This window comes from Abramis brama, assembly GCF_963993115.1.
Source record: "Abramis brama genome assembly, chromosome: 13".
In the NCBI taxonomy this organism is placed as follows: Eukaryota; Metazoa; Chordata; class Actinopteri; order Cypriniformes; family Leuciscidae; genus Abramis; species Abramis brama.
Genome location: NC_139975.1, coordinates 20645326 through 20661832, shown reverse-complemented (window position 1 = coordinate 20661832; position 16507 = coordinate 20645326). Strand labels below are relative to the sequence as shown.

The following is a 16507-nucleotide window of genomic DNA, read 5'->3' as shown; positions in this document are numbered from 1 at the left end:
GTAGTGTATTTATAATTAAATTAGTCACAGCTAATGTGATTAATCATTGTTAATGATATAAAACTGTGCAGTTCATTAGTGAGAATTTATTAGTATATTCACATTCCTAATAACATTAATCATTTGCATTCCTAATAAAACCCCCAAATAAAATCAAAGTATACTGAACAAAGTATTTTAACATTGAAAGCACCTTAAAAAAAAAGTGTTAAAAAACTTTGATAGTTTAGGGCTAGGGTAGCATCTCAGTCAGTGTGCATTGGATTTAAAATAGATAAGCGCTGGTGTTTTTGTGTGTGAGCGTGTGATACGATCGGGCCAAGCTGTGTTCGGCTCCCTGTTTTCCTCGGCACATCTAGGCATCTGTGATTATCCTCTCATGGCCACAGAGGGAGCTTTTCTCACTCTGTCTGCGATAATGAGGAAGAGACTCGCAATGCCCTCAAGTCATTTCCTTTCTCCTCCCCCTTCTCCTCTGTTTCACTCTATCACTCATTCTTCACCGGCATCATGACTTCACTCCTCCACACGTCTCAGTCCCCGCTCTACTATTTCATCTGTGATTATGGCTGTAATGACAGCTTCTTCTTTTTGTTTAGATGGTTCTCCACTGTTTTGTTTGTGAACAAGCCATGGAGCCAAAGTTGCTGTGGAAAGAGATTTTGTTTTTCTGTAATTCACAGACAGGATTTATTCATTTGACAATGCCTGAATGAAATGCTGTTTTCTTTCTACCTAGAAATAAACATTTTCACATTTTCTGTGCTGTGTGAAAATCTGTGAAATTCTTCAGAACGGTCAAATGTGTTACATATTGCTGAGTACCACATTCTTTTTGGTGGCTGAAGCATAATCAAATTATCCAAAATATTTAATAACTGAACACACACAGAGTTTATAACTTTTTGAATAATGGATGTTATAATTCTAGGCAATTCTGCAAAGCTTTCTAATTCCATGTGGGCCTGGATTTATGATGCTGCAGTGCTGATCAAACTGCCTTAATCAGTAAGATTCTCTAGCAGAAAGCTTCTCTGGATAAGATTTGCTGGCAAACAACATGACAACATGACAGCACAAAACAAGCAACAACCAGCATAAACCAGCAATTCGTGTTGGTCGTTTTGGCAGGGAATTGATGTTTTGAAATCTATTGATTTGTGTTGTCTTCTATGAACAGGTGAAGGACTGTACAGCTGTTGAGACCTCCACCTTGTGGACTGATCTGATCATCGGGCTGCAGCAGATGTCATGGATCTGAAGGAGCGCAGGCACCGTACACTGACCCACGGCCGCTGTGGGAAAGATTTGCAGTTCACCACCTCCTCCCTGGACAACGACGAATGCCGCGTACCCACCCAGAAATCCTACAGCTCTAGTGAGACCCTGAAAGCTTTCGATCATGACTCGCGCCTTCATTATGGAGGATGTGTGGCGGACCTGGTTCACCATGAAGCAGATGAGTTCACCAGACAAGGAGGTAAACACACAAGAGATATACCACAAAGTAAAGACACAACCACATATACAGCACAAATATAACTCAGAATTGCCGAAGATACAGCGCTCAGTGTAATGATCATATACCACATGCATTTGACAGTGTTGGAATATTGTATATTTGATCTTTTAGGGCAATAGAAATGTGTTTTAAAACATACATCCTTTGTATGTTGTTGTACCAGCCACAATGTCACAGAAACGAATAGAATTAGTTTTAAAATAGAATCTTGCCACCCGTCTTGTATCGCCGTTGCGGCTGGTTAGGACAAAAACTCTGATTAACATGGAAAAGATGCCGTTTATCCCATGTTACAGCTTCACGTTGGTGTGTGTGTGAAGCTTAACACATCGGACATGGTGTAAGAACAAATTTAGATGTATCAGAAATAATTTTTAAATCAGATCATAATTCCGTTTAGATTTTCCTACCTAGTTAGGGACTAACAACACTTCACTCCCCTCTTTTTTAATAGTATGGTAGGTAAAATTTTGGATCAACAACAACAAAATCACATTGTGTGTATGGCATATATCTTTGCTTCTACATGACGTGTTGTACAGAGAAGGGTTGAAGCATAAAAGCAGAACAGTTCAGTTAACAGACCTTCTCTGTGTTTACGCATGCTGCTGGAGAGAAGTGCAACTCAACCTCAGAGTGCTTACTTAAATTACAGGAAGTCCCTCCAAGTCTGCCCCCTGCTGCTTCAAATGTGTCACCTATTCCCAGCAGACGATTCCCAGCCTGATGCCTCTGATCCGCCGTCACCTGTTCAGTATTATTCGTCGTACAGCTTATGCTGGTCGACCCACTTCATGCCTCAGGCTGTAGACTTGTTGCTGACTCTATGCAGGGGTGTTCGGCACAGTGCCAAACTGCAGATGCATGCTAAAATAACAGGAGACTTTTGATCGGTGCTGATTCAAATTGAAGGTGACTGGCTTACTGGCTCAAACTCAACTGATTGATTCAGATACGGTACCCTTTGTTTAATCTTTGTGTTTTACATCCCTTTTTGAATGTCTTTGATGATGCAAATAAGAAAAGTCAGCCGCTTCAACTGAGGCAGGCTAGAAAAGGAAGCAGCAGAGGAAGAACAGGAAGAGAGCGAGAGAGTACTGTCTAAATGCTACACCATCATAATGAGCAGGCTACTGTGGATCCGGAGCGGGGGTCAACTTTAAAAAAAGCAGGGTCAGGCCTGCGAGTCGTCCTCTGCGTGAGCCGCTGCCGGTGCCGCATTGATTTCACTGAAATGGATTTCAACTCGATGCCATTGATCAGCGCCAGACCGGGTTTTCAGAGCGAGAGGGGAAGACAAACCCGCTGGAGAGATTGCAGCCTCTTTTCTCTCCATCCATTCAACTGTTTCTTGCCACAGCACTTAGCCACTGACAACAGATCCCAGAGCTCATGCAGCCCGGGGTGGAGTGGCCTGTGTCCCCTCGGGGGATGTGTGGTGACAGTGACAGTGAGCAAGAATTATGGGTAGCTTTAGAGAACTGGATTGAGGGAGGACAGATAGACAGACTGACAGGCTGTGGAGAAGCAGAGATTTGGTAGCCGTCAGATTGATGCTACTTGAGGCGCTAGCGGCTCACTGACTGCAGATGCATCCGTGGGAAGTGTTGCCACGGGAGACTAACAGTGTGCAAGGGCCATATGTAACAGCACTCAAAGGGCACTGCCAAATTACACTCCTCTCTCCCGCTCACTCACATAGTCATCACGGCCCACGTAAACGGTTGCGCAGAGAGGAAGCAGAATATTACTTTTCAACTTTTTTTAAGAGAGCTATTTTCTGTCCGAATGAACAGTCCAACCTTTCACTCCGACTGCATTCTGTGTTTAAGGACACAACATGCTTCTAATGCTCCTGTATGTCATGCTGAGTGCAGATTTGACTCTTAATGCTCCTCACTTTAAGTCTCTTTACTGTGTGGGGTATGAGAATATGCTCACAGGTCAGGATTGTCATTCAGATAAGGTACTTAAAGCATTCAGACTGTACTTTTTTTTATATATATATAATTTTTTTTTTTGTTCTAGCTATTGGCCTGTTTGTTTGTTTATTTATTTATTTAATTGGTCATGCTCTTTTCCAGTTTACATTTTTTACATTTAGCTGTCAACTAATGCTCACTTAGGTAATCCCGTTAAATGTAATCATTGGCAAATCTGAAAATGAGAATTTATTTTCATACGTTATATTGTGATACGATATACATTAATTTGTAGCATCTAAAGTGGATGATATTTTAAAGTGTTTATTTATAAAAAAAGGATAATGATATACAGATATTATTTTTGTCTATTTTTGAATTACAATTACAGGAATAATCCATCCAAAAATGAAAATTCTGTCATTTACAATTTTACTAAGATATATATATATATATATATATATATATATATATATATATATATATATATACTGTATGTATATATATATATATATATATATATATATATATATATATATATATATATATACAGTGAGGAAAATAAGTATTTGAACACCCTGCTATTTTGCAAGTTCTCCCACTTGGAAATCATGGAGGGGTCTGAAATTGTCATCGTAGGTGCATGTCCACTGTGAGAGACATAATCTAAAAAAAAAAATCCAGAAATCACAATATATGATTTTTTAACTATTTATTTGTATGATACAGCTGCAAATAAGTATTTGAACACCTGTCTATCAGCTAGAATTCTGACCCTCAAAGACCTGTTAGTCTGCCTTTAAAATGTCCACCTCCACTCCATTTATTATCCTAAATTAGATGCACCTGTTTGAGGTCGTTAGCTGCATAAAGACACCTGTCCACCCCATACAATCAGTAAGAATCCAACTACTAACATGGCCAAGACCAAAGAGATGTCCAAAGACACTAGAGACAAAATTGTACACCTCCACAAGGCTGGAAAGGGCTACAGGGAAATTGCCAAGCAGCTTGGTGAAAAAAGGTCCACTGTTGGAGCAATCATTAGAAAATGGAAGAAGCTAAACATGACTGTCAATCTCCCTCGGACTGGGGCTCCACACAAGATCTCACCTCGTGGGTTCTCAATGATCCTAAGAAAGGTGAGAAATCAGCCCAGAACTACACGGGAGGAGCTGTCAATGACCTGAAAAGAGCTGGGACCACCGTTTCCAAGGTTACTGTTGGTAATACACTAAGACGTCATGGTTTGAAATCATGCATGGCACGGAAGGTTCCCCTGCTTAAACCAGCACATGTCAAGGCCCGTCTTAAGTTTGCCAATGACTATTTGGATGATCCAGAGGAGTCATGGGAGAAAGTCATGTGGTCAGATGAGACCAAAATATAACTTTTTGGTCATAATTCCACTAAACGTGTTTGGAGGAAGAAGAATGATGAGTACCGTCCCAAGAACACCATCCCTACTGTGAAGCATGGGGGTGGTAGCATCATGCTTTGGGGGTGTTTTTCTGCACATGGGACAGGGCTACTGCGCTGTATTAAGGAGAGGATGACCGGGGCCATGTATTGCGAGATTTTGGGGAACAACCTCCTTCCCTCAGTTAGAGCATTGAAGATGGGTCGAGGCTGGGTCTTCCAACATGACAATGACCCGAAGCACACAGCCAGGATAACCAAGGAGTGGCTCTGTAAGAAGCATATCAAGGTTCTGGCGTGGCCTAGCCAGTCTCCAGACCTAAACCCAATAGAGAATCTTTGGAGGGAGCTCAAACTCCGTGTTTCTCAGCGACAGCCCAGAAACCTGACTGATCTAGAGAATATCTGTGTGGAGGAGTGGGCCAAAATCCCTCCTGCAGTGTGTGCAAACCTGGTGAAAAACTACAGGAAACGTTTGACCTCTGTAATTGCAAACAAAGGCTACTGTACCAAATATTAACATTGATTTTCTCAGGTGTTCAAATACTTATTTGCAGCTGTATCATACAAATAAATAGTTAAAAAATCATACATTGTGATTTCTGAATTTTTTTTTGTAGATTATGTCTCTCACAGTGGACATGCACCTACGATGACAATTTCAGACTCCTCCATGATTTCTAAGTGGGAGAACTTGCAAAATAGCAGGGTGTTCAAATACTTATTTTCCTCACTGTATATATATATATATATATACATATATATATATATATATATATTATATATATATATATATATATATATATATATATATATGTGTATATATATTACTTTTTGTTTTTGTTTTTTTGGGAGTTCCGCATAAGGAAGAAATGCATAGTTTTGAACGACATGAGGGTGAGCAAATTATTGAATGAATTTTTCATTTTTAGGTGAACTAACCCTTTAAGTCATTTGTAATTTGTTATTAGCAGTGCCATTTTGGACAGAACAGTGGAGAATTGAACTGAATCAGTCAAATGGTCGCAAATTACATTGTATTGAATTGGTGAGGTGAGGTAGATTCCTAGCGTCCCTTACTTTGATTGTAATTGATCTGGCCACTTATTCCTATAAACAGATGTGTTCTACATCTTAGGAATGGTCCCTCTTAGGTGAAAATGAAAACTGAGCTGGGCTCTATGGCTCACCGGTGACTCTCAAGCGTATGGTCCAGCTGCGAGCGGTAGGCCATTAGATCGAATGTTCCATCTCTCTCCGCCCCTCTATGTCTTCACACCCCTGCAGGGGCACATCTGTGTCTACAGAGACACATCTGTGTCTGCACAGGCCTTCGGTAGAGATGCTACACTCATTGCCTGTCCTGCAACACCATAGATTGCAGCAAGCTTTTATTTTGTTATTTTTTTGCTGTAAACTTTGGTTGCACCTTACTATTTGTGATGGGGACACTGTTGGCAACGCTTTGTGTTTGTGTGTGTAGGGATGCTAATTTAACTTAAGTTAGTCTAATTTACTATAAATAAAAAATGTATATATATATATTTTAAAATAAATAGCAGAGTAAAAAATAGTCTATTAACAGCCCTTTATGACTGTATAAAATGTGCATCTGTGTTTTTTATAGACGTCATCACTCAGAATGACAACTAATTGCTGATTCGGAACTAACAAGTTTCACATTAGGGGCTTTAGGGGTCCCTCAGGGGTGTTTATTTGGATCCGGTTTGATCCTAGATTTGTATGTTGGTTTTTGTTCCAAACGTCACAGGCTTTATTGTGGATTTCGGAGGACAGCAGCACACTGCCTAACCTCTAATTCCTACTTTATGAGCTAACTAAAACAAGCTGATAGCTTGTGCACGGCATTCAAAGAGGAGCAAGAACAAGCTAGTCATCTTCTGTTTAGAAGTCCCCTAGCAGTTTGTTTATGAAATTCTACTTGACTTTTCTCTGACTCGTTCTTTCCCCACTCCGTCCCCTCTCCTCACCCTACAGCTGTGGTTTTGATGTGGAATTAGCTGTCAAGTCACACATTTCATTGATTATTTTATTTTGTTGATTCTGTGCTTTGTTGGTTTATCGCAATAAATCTGGGCAGGAAAAGATCAAAGGGAGAACAAAATAACCTGCCGGGTATTAAAAATAAAAGACTCTGAGATTAAATGCAGTCTCTCTCTCCCTCTCTGTCTTTCTGTCTCTCTCTGCCCTCGTCACATTCTATTTCTCATTGCCCTGTAGCCTTGTCCACTCTTCCAAACACCCTGAAACTCTTTTCACATCAACCTTGAGACAGATGAGAGTTTTCTTGTTTGCTCATTGATGGCTTGGGAATTGGTTTCAAGTGTTCCTGAAGCTTCCAGACGCTCCTCTGTCTGTAACTAGTCTGCTTGTCAACCCATACAAGCAAAGCGGTTCATTTCAGGGCAAATAATTTTACGCCTTGGGCTTTTAATTAACCCCAAAAACATCAGAAAAATGCTCTAACATTTATTCTTAGGACATGGAACCAAAGTTTACACAAATTTCCTGACATTATTATAATTTTTTTTTCATTTTTTTTTTCAAATAGCAACATTTCCAATTCCACGTTTTAAAATTAATCAGACATTATCACTATTGAGAGGATAGCACATACGGTATGTACCATTTCAATTGATTTATCTCTTTATTCATCAAAATTATAGTGTTGCATTCTGCCTCATACACTTACAATAACCTGTCCTCAGACTATACCTTAATATGTCCTTTATTTATAAATCTGAATACCACATATTTATGAAATTATCATAAATATAGCTAATATAAATAACAACCTTGGTATGGCAACTCTGTAATGCAATTAGTAGCTTGCAACATTAGAAATACAAAACCACATGTCATGCACAAAATATAGTTTAACACCTTAAGATATTCAGTCTGAAGGAGATGGTACACTGGGCAACTTTTTGAGCAATATTTCTGGGCAATGTTGTTGAGCGATGTTGCTTGGGCACTTTCCCATTGAGAATGGGAAACATATTTCTATAGCCCTATGTATAATTTAGATCGGTCGTGGGCCCTGTGTCTCACCTGGCTGCCTGTTGACGGCAAGATTGCTCAAAAAGTTGCCCCGTGTATCATCACCTTTACAGTGCGTTCAATTGATTGAGCTGAAGATCATTTGAAACAATCCTGTCTCAGTTCATTTACTCATTGAAGTGTATGATACATATTTGACACATTATTTTTGTATCTGAGTGTGTGACACATATTGAGTGATAGGCAAGGGAGGGAAAATCATTTTGTGAAAAACTCAAGCAGCGGGAGATCACACCCAAACAGGCGAAAACTTCTGAACAGATTAATCCAGCATTTATTTATTTATTTGTTTGTTTTGTATTTTTAAACTTAGGTTGTACGTATATACCAGCAGCCTTACAATAATTACATTAACATGATGTCGCTTAATCTTTTAAGAATTTAATATGGCATATTCTTGCTGAAAGCCTTTAATCTGTTCTGGAATCTCTTAAGGCAAATGCACATTATGATCACAGCCAACATTCTCTCATTATGTTATCCTGATTCTCCTGAGGGCTGGATCGTTATATAAATGCATGACCTCTGCCGTTCAGTCTAAAGAATAATAATAATAATAATAATAATAGTAATCATAATAATAATATATTAATAATAATATGTATGTATGTGTATATATATATATATATATATTAGACTGAATGGCAGAGGTCACGCATGTATATGTATATAAAATAACGATTCAGGTATATATTACCTTATTTTTTTATATCTTTTTTTTATTTAAATTAATTTATTCAACTACCACGACTACAATTAGTATTATTACAATTATTATTTGTGTAAAAGTGTGGCACCCCACAGTTTAACATTAGAGTTTAACATTTTTAACATTAGCTTACAGGATAAGCATGGGGCCATTTTATAAAGTTATAGTTAATAATAGTTACAGTGACTTTAAAAAAAAAAAGAAAAAAGAAGTTTTAAATTCTGATTGGATGATCCAAAGCTGCAGTAAAATGACTATAAATACACACCTGTGAGTGCAATGTGAGTGTGATATAGATCATAGATAAAACATTGCTTGGCAACCACAACCAACCTACAGTTAGAATAATATATATATTACTTGCTGTATTATTTTGGGGTCTTCTAAGGCAGAAGTAAATCATTGTAGCTGCAGTGGGTGGCTGAGACATCTAATGAAGGAGCTTACCACATCACCAGGGCACAATATCCAAAAAGACAAGTCTGAGTGGCCAGTTTGAGCCCTGAAGGCCATCAGGGGGTCAGTTGGCACTTAATAGCGCTCATGATATGCCGATTAAACTTACAGTTTGGACAGCTGTGTCACCTCTTCTGACACCAGCCTGCTAAGCTCTACCTAATTACAGATGTCATTCCTTGTATCTCTCAGGCTGTTGTTTCATCCCTCCGTAGGAATGATTCTTTTAATTATTAAATATTTTGTACAGTATTGCATGGCTAAGTGGCTGCGATTTGGGGCGCTTTTGCCCTTGGGTTCAATTATGGTACTACGCTGCTGAGTGCAGGGTATTTAATACTTTGTCAAATCCAGCCTTATACAGCATCTTACGCAGCGCCTCGAGACTCTAAAACATTCAGAGATTTCTTCTTTTTTTTTGAGAGAGAGAGGTTAAAATAACACTTTGTGTAATGAGTAGCGAGCTTGTGATGCAATGGGAAACATTAAATTAGAGATACGTTTTGGAGCTCTCTGTTTTGATCAGTAAACACAACCCAAGCCATTATACAAGTGTAATGGAGTGCCAAATGCAGACAGATGTTTCGATAAAATTGTCACCACAAATTTACAATCTGTTATCCAGTATGGATCCCAACTTGAACGCTTTCAGACTACCAAAAAAATATACTCACCCTCTTAGCACTCCCCAAGACTTTAGATCTGCTTCTTTCGGGCCTTCAAACATGTTAGCGGTGAAGCCTTTTTCAGTGTATATTATGTCAGGTGGTTTATGAGAAGCAAAATGGCTCCCTGTGGGGTCAGATCTATTTCTGCTGCCTAATTAAAAGGTGTTGAGTGGCCGCGTGGCGCAGGTGGTTCACATGGGGCAGGGCGTTTGACACTGAGGGCCCTGTTCTTGCTTAGCTGTTAACTCTATGTCCCAACATTAATGGGGGCCCTAATGATGTGCTATGCATCCTGGGAACAAAGTATGCTGCGGAAACTCACTGGACACCCACTGCTGAGCGTAAACCCTCTCAATTAACACCCTGCCCTTCTGAGACCACCGATGATAGCATACCACCTACGGTGCCAGCGCGCCCCACGCAGGATCTGATGTCACAGGGACAGGTAGGAGGCTCTGAATCAGACAGTGTGCTAGATGTGATCCTCACACGGTCAAACAAGGCGAAGTGGCAGTTTCCGCTCGGTATCTGCAGTGTTGGGAGATGTTATTTTTTACAGTGAGGTGTTAAAATATTGCGCACTTGCTTGTAAAAATAACCAGTCTTGTCACATCTTTACCTTTTTATTCTTAACGTGTGTCTAGTTACTTTTTCGTACATTCAATAGTTTTGGGTCAGTAAAATGATAAAAAAAGAGAAAGAAATTAATGTTTTTATTCAGCAACGACACATTCAATTAATTAAAAGTGACATTAAAGACATTTATAATGTTACAAAAGATTTCTGTTTTAAATAAATGCTGTCCTTTGTATTAATCAAATAATCCTGAAAAAAGGAACATCATTTCCACAAAAATATAAAAAATATTAAGCAGCACAACTGTTTTCAACATTGATAATAACAAAAAAGATTCTTAAGCAATGATGCCGAAAATTCAGCTTTGCAATCACAAGCATAAATTACATTGTAACATTACATGTACATTGTTAACACGTGTGACTTGTGATGTGCTACACCCCAACATTGTGTAACTGTGGCAGTAGCTGATTTCCCATGGAATGCAGTGTGTCGTCGGTCAATTATGGAAAATCTGTATCTCTATCAAATGTAAGTGTATTAGTTACTGGCAAATGATGGGGGCCACAACTGCATCTCCATAGCAATATAATTATAGAGCACTACATTAACAAGTTGCTTAGAGAGCACAATACAGTGAGTGTTGAACAAGAGGTAAATCTGAATGGGTGCTGATTGATTGAAGGTGTCGTGATTGTGTGTGTGTGTGTGTGTGTGTGTGTGTGTGTGTGTGTGTGTGTGTGTGTGTGTGTGTGTGTGTGTGTGTGTATACGTGAGCTGAGAAAGCGAGCGGATCTGGGTGTAGATATCAAGAGGGATGCCGAGCCAGCTGTGTCATTTCATTAATGGCACCACATTCTCACAATCCACCTCATAGTAATGTACCTTGCCTTGAACACAGCAGGCTGACCTTGATTTATCTGTTCACTGCACAAAAAAAAAAAAAAAAAAACATTTTTGAAAATTAAAATTTGCAAAATTCAGACACCTAATCCGCACTTAACGAGTTTGACTGTCAGAACTCACTTTACTTTTTTGCAATGACATTTAGTCAACTAAAGAAGTTGGTGTCATCAAAAAAAAAAAAAAAAAAATTTGGTCTATAAATAAATTTTATATAAATGTGGCTCTGGCTGATATTCTTACACAGTGGTAATTATTAATTTGAATGTGTCTAAAGTGTCCAAATTCTTTTTGGATTCACTGTACATTATATCTTCTACATATTTTAGGCAGATGTGACAACCAAGCGGCAACCTTCCGGTCTCTTTCTTGAATCCAACACAGAAGTGAGTCAAGTGACTTAAACTGCAATTCATAGACTGACCGCTAGAGACAGGCTCCAAAAGAGAGTCAATCCCATAGACCCCCCATGTTAAAATGCCCAACTTTACAGCAGAAAAAATATGTTTACAGCCTGGTACAAAAAGTGGTTTTGGTCTATATAGCTAATTTTGCCCTTCATGACAACTGTGAGGGGGGTGAATTTTTTTTATAACTCATCCGTTTAAATTATATTAAGCCTTAAAGTTCTGCATAATTAAGGGTATGGTCACTTGAGTGACAGGTGGATTGCCGCTTCTATCATTACTAGCCGTTTGTCTGTTTGCTGTCACATCAAATCAGCTAATCCCATTTTCGGTTATCTGGAAGTGACGCGTTGCCAAGATGGTGGCGGCTGGCTCCGCCCACTTTGGGCTTCAAAAATGCTCTTCAGAAACCTAGGGGTGACATCACAGACACTACAGTTGTGTCCCAATTCAGGGGCTGCATCCTCCAAAGGCCTAATGGCGGCCTACCGTCAGTGTTGCCAAGTCCGAGGTTTTCCGGCGGAATTGGGCTACTTGTTGCCGTGGGTTAAAAAAAAAATCGCAAAAAAATGATTTCCACCCCCGTAAGTATTTCGACGCTCCAACACCCCCAAAACATCCCTCAGATGCAAAAATCCAGTGGAGAATTCGGCTGCCCGATGGAGAAGAGCCGATGGGCTTTTTGGGCTACTTTTGTTGCACAGACCTGGCAACCCTGCCTACCGTCCTTCTTTCCCCGGGCCGCGAAGGATAGAATGAGGAACCAGCACCAGCAGCAGCCAAGAGAAATGAGACTGAGAGGATGAGCTGATCGAGATATTTAGGGAGGACATGAAGTTTCAGAGAGACAGAGCAGAGAGAGAATGGACAGATTGTTTTCTCTTCTTGACAGATTGGTAGAGAAATAAACTTTTGGTTATATGAATTACATTTTTTAATAAAACAATTGTATAGGCCTACATTATTTTTATGTAAGTTATAATTTGTAAATGAACCAAAAAATAATTTCTGTGCATTGTTTATGTTTGTAATGCAAGGTATAACTTGTAAATGTAATAAATAAATTATTCTGTACATTTATTTTTGTCATGTCAATTAATTAATACATTTCTATACATTTTTACTTGCAATAGCCTACTTTTTTACAACTATTTACACGATAAGTTACATTTAAGATAAAGAAAAACAAAAAAAGTTTAAATTAACAGTTTACATAAAACAGATAGAAAAAAATTCGGTAGACTTTTATTGAGCTGAGCAGGAGATCCTGGTGGTGCTGCACAGAGACCCTAGTAAGGCCTCTGCCAGTGGGACATCATCTGGGATCAGTGCATATTTCCACTGTCCACTAACAGGTTTGCAGGGCTGACTCAGGCGTGGGCTGCCATGTCATTGGGATGTTCTCAGAAAGAGGGAAGAATAAAAGAAATGAACTCACATACTTTTAAAATGTTAATATTTTAACATACAAAACTGTCCTATAAGCTAAACTCTGGATGACAGCGGCCCTCCAGGACCGAACGTTGCCTATTCCTGATCTATAAGACATATTTTTACATATTGTAAAATTACATACTGGTAACATATAAGTCAACATTTGAACCTTTATTGTATTTTTTATTATTATTATTTTCATTTTTATTATTAGATACATTAGATTACTCGATTAAATTGAAACCCAATACTTATTTAAAAGTGTAATCTGGCAATTTCGTCTCCGGCGCGCAATGAATTCTGGGATAGGCAAGGCTGCGAAGGATCCTTCTGATGTATCCTGCATTCACAGGAAAAGAAGGACACATTTGCACATTCTAGCCTTCGAAGGACCTTCGAATTGGGACAGCCTTCATTGCGCTGCAGTGACGCAATCGGCTATACTGTACTTTCCCCTTTAAACGAGTCTCGGAGCGTCTTTTGAAGGCCGCGTCGGCCGCGCACTTTGAAGGACGCAGCCTTTAAAGGATGCTGCCCCTGAATTAGGACACAGCTTATGTCCATTTTTTTTTTTTTTACAGTCTATGGTGACAACTTAAAGGGACACCAGGCAAGTCTGAGTGTTTTTTCTCTACGAAGCTCCCCCTAGTGTCTGGTAGTAAATGCTTTCAAACACTCTGTCGTAAAAACAAACTGCTGTCCCTCCCCCCTCGCCACGAGCAACCCAGCTGAGCAGAGGAACCGGCTATTTCAAAACCAGTTATGTCTACTGAGGCAAGTAAAGCAATATTTTCTTTCCAACTGATGGCGATTTTTTTATTTTTTATTGTGTTGTCATGCATACTAGTATTTTTACCGGGAACGAACGATATGAACGAGGCGAACTACTGCTTTCGTGTTTGTTTGTTTTTGGGAGAGTGGACATGAGCATAAAAAAGTAGTACCGTTTACCTTTGCTTGTCTAAGAAAACATCAGAACGTTTTTTCTAGCTCGATCATGATATGTGCAACATGTTTATTGCCTATTATCAGACGCGTTGACTTAGTGACAAAATAAAAGTGTAAGTTACACAAATAAAACCGACAGAGGAACGGCCAAACAACTACAGAAATCAAACGTGTTTGCTAATGACAATGCTAACATCAAAGTTATAGTATCTAGCGTACTAGTAAGCCCGTAACAGACAGCGATCATAATAAAAACCTTTACAGACAATAGATAACATCCTGAGGTCACAATTACTTGAAATTTAAATATTAAACACAGTTTATTCCAAAGATACTTACAAGTGCAACAGCAGCCAGGTCAGCATCCGTTTTGCAGGCTTCTGTTTCTCTCAGTTCTCGCCATACTGAAAAAGCCGGTCCGATATTTACTCGAGTCTGACATCTTGCTCGGTCAAACCTCCCGTTTCCTCTTTCGTTGGTCCTCCGAAAAAGATTTCCTAGCTTTCTGCTTCTTTTTTACAGGCTCAGCCATAACTCAGTCTATCGTTGCCCTTTGCTTATAGTAGACATTCTCTGCTTATAGCTAGCCGGTGCTTGAATGGGGGCGTGTACGTGTGCAGTGCCGTCAAGCAATTCGTTACATCGCGAGACCTGATATCACACGATACTTCCTGACGGCGAGGCCGCCGACCCGCCGGCCCAAAGTTGCAAGTGAGTCTTTTCCGCTCTCGGGCACCAGGGGGGTGCGAAACCACCACCATTCAACCCGAAATAAGTAATATAACCATTCCATTGACTCCGAAGCTGTTCAGTTAAGGTTAAAAAGTTACCTGGTGTCCCTTTAAAAATGGTGTACCCCACGCGTAACTCTTCCCAAAGTTTCTTTTAAAAGAGTTAAAGTTTCAATTTGTCAAGTGGCAGATTTAAATAAGATTCAGTCAGCGCTTACTTACTCTCGCAGGTTCCCACAGAGCTCAATTTCCTCAGTGCATGCCTTCAGTAACAATAATAACCATCAGCCCACAGAACATGAACAAACACGCAGCACAAAGACGCTCTCTGGAGCAGGTCCATTACCCGCTATCATCAGTAGTGGGGTGTGGGGGGTTACATAGAGACTGCAGAGAGGCATGCCGATCTGGACGCAGAAATCACATCCTTCTCCCTGCTGAAGCGGAGGTCTTTTTATATTACTCAAATGGCCAATCAGCCCACTCTCTCAGGAAAGTCAAATGCTTCTTTCATGGGCCTGATGAAGCATAATGACCAGAGGACAATTTACACTCTTGGGGCCCAAAATGGGATTGAGTCAGTCCTTAGGGATGTGTAAGGCCCGTAAATTACCTCAATGTGTGTCCGGGCACCTGTACGAGGCTTTAATGCAAAAAAAAAAAAAAAGCCGTAACACCTCCAGCCAAGACATCAGCACGGTATGTCAGATAAGAGTCTCTAAAAGCCAATTTTTAAGATCCAATGCAGCTCCCATACAGTCTCCAGAATCACTAAAAGTTGATTTTTTTTACTTTTTCAACTGACCTGTTTGAGTAATTTGGCACCAGCTTCTAAAATGGAATGGGAAATGAGATGAAAGCTTTTGCTAGGGTTTTGCACACACACGCACACACACACACACACACACACACACACACACACACACACACACACACACACACACACACACATTTATTTACAGATTCACTAAAGTGGCGGGAAAGAGTTAAGACTGGAGTAAGGCCTGCTGAAAATTCCTATTTGCCACCACATTATGAAATTGAAAAAAAGTTATGTTAAATAATATTTAACAATATTATTTTTTTGAAGTATTTTTGGTCAAAGAAATGCCTTGTAAAGCATGAGAGACTTCTTTCAAAAACATAAAAAAAATCTTACAAAACCCCATAATTCAGTATGATATTAAATAAAAAAATCTTAACATCTAGTTTACAGTGTACAAAATACCATTCTAAAAAAGAAACAAGAAAACAACATGATCAAACTACATAGCGGGTTTGTGCACAATTGCATTTGCACGGAAATGTACTTGTCTAGTGGGTTGCACAGATACTTTATCCAGCCTACTCAATTAAGTTTATGCATTTGTCTACCTATACTGCTCATAAAAAACATGACCTGTAAACAGTTTCTTCAGATGGTGCCAAAATGTTGCTGGTCATTATAAAAACTGTGATGTTTTAGACAACTATGGAACAGGACAAATTGTTTTACTCCCTCAGAGGCTATTGTATTTGATAGCTGCAGGAAGCAGTTTAGTAACCTCAGCAAATGCATGACATGTAAGAATTGAGTTCTACTATTTGAGGACCACTGTCAGGAAAAGAGTGAGCACAGGAAATATAAAGCCAAAGGTCAAGAGAATATGGAGCATGGTGGCTCTTACTGCAGTTACTGGCAGGAAGAAGAAGAAAGAGGCATGATCCCTTAGGAGCTTATGAGAGACATGA

At 39.5% G+C, this 16507-nt stretch overlaps 1 protein-coding gene across 1 annotated transcript in view; it reads left to right on the top strand.

The window, feature by feature from the left end:
* tenm2a (teneurin transmembrane protein 2a) overlaps nucleotides 1-16507 on the top strand; it is a 297220-nt gene that overhangs the window by 53156 nt on the left and 227557 nt on the right. The window contains exon 2 of the mRNA XM_084133288.1: nucleotides 1181-1480. Coding sequence (XP_083989414.1) covers nucleotides 1252-1480 — 229 coding nt within the window. The 5' untranslated portion in view covers nucleotides 1181-1251. The remainder of the gene's footprint in view (nucleotides 1-1180; nucleotides 1481-16507) is intronic.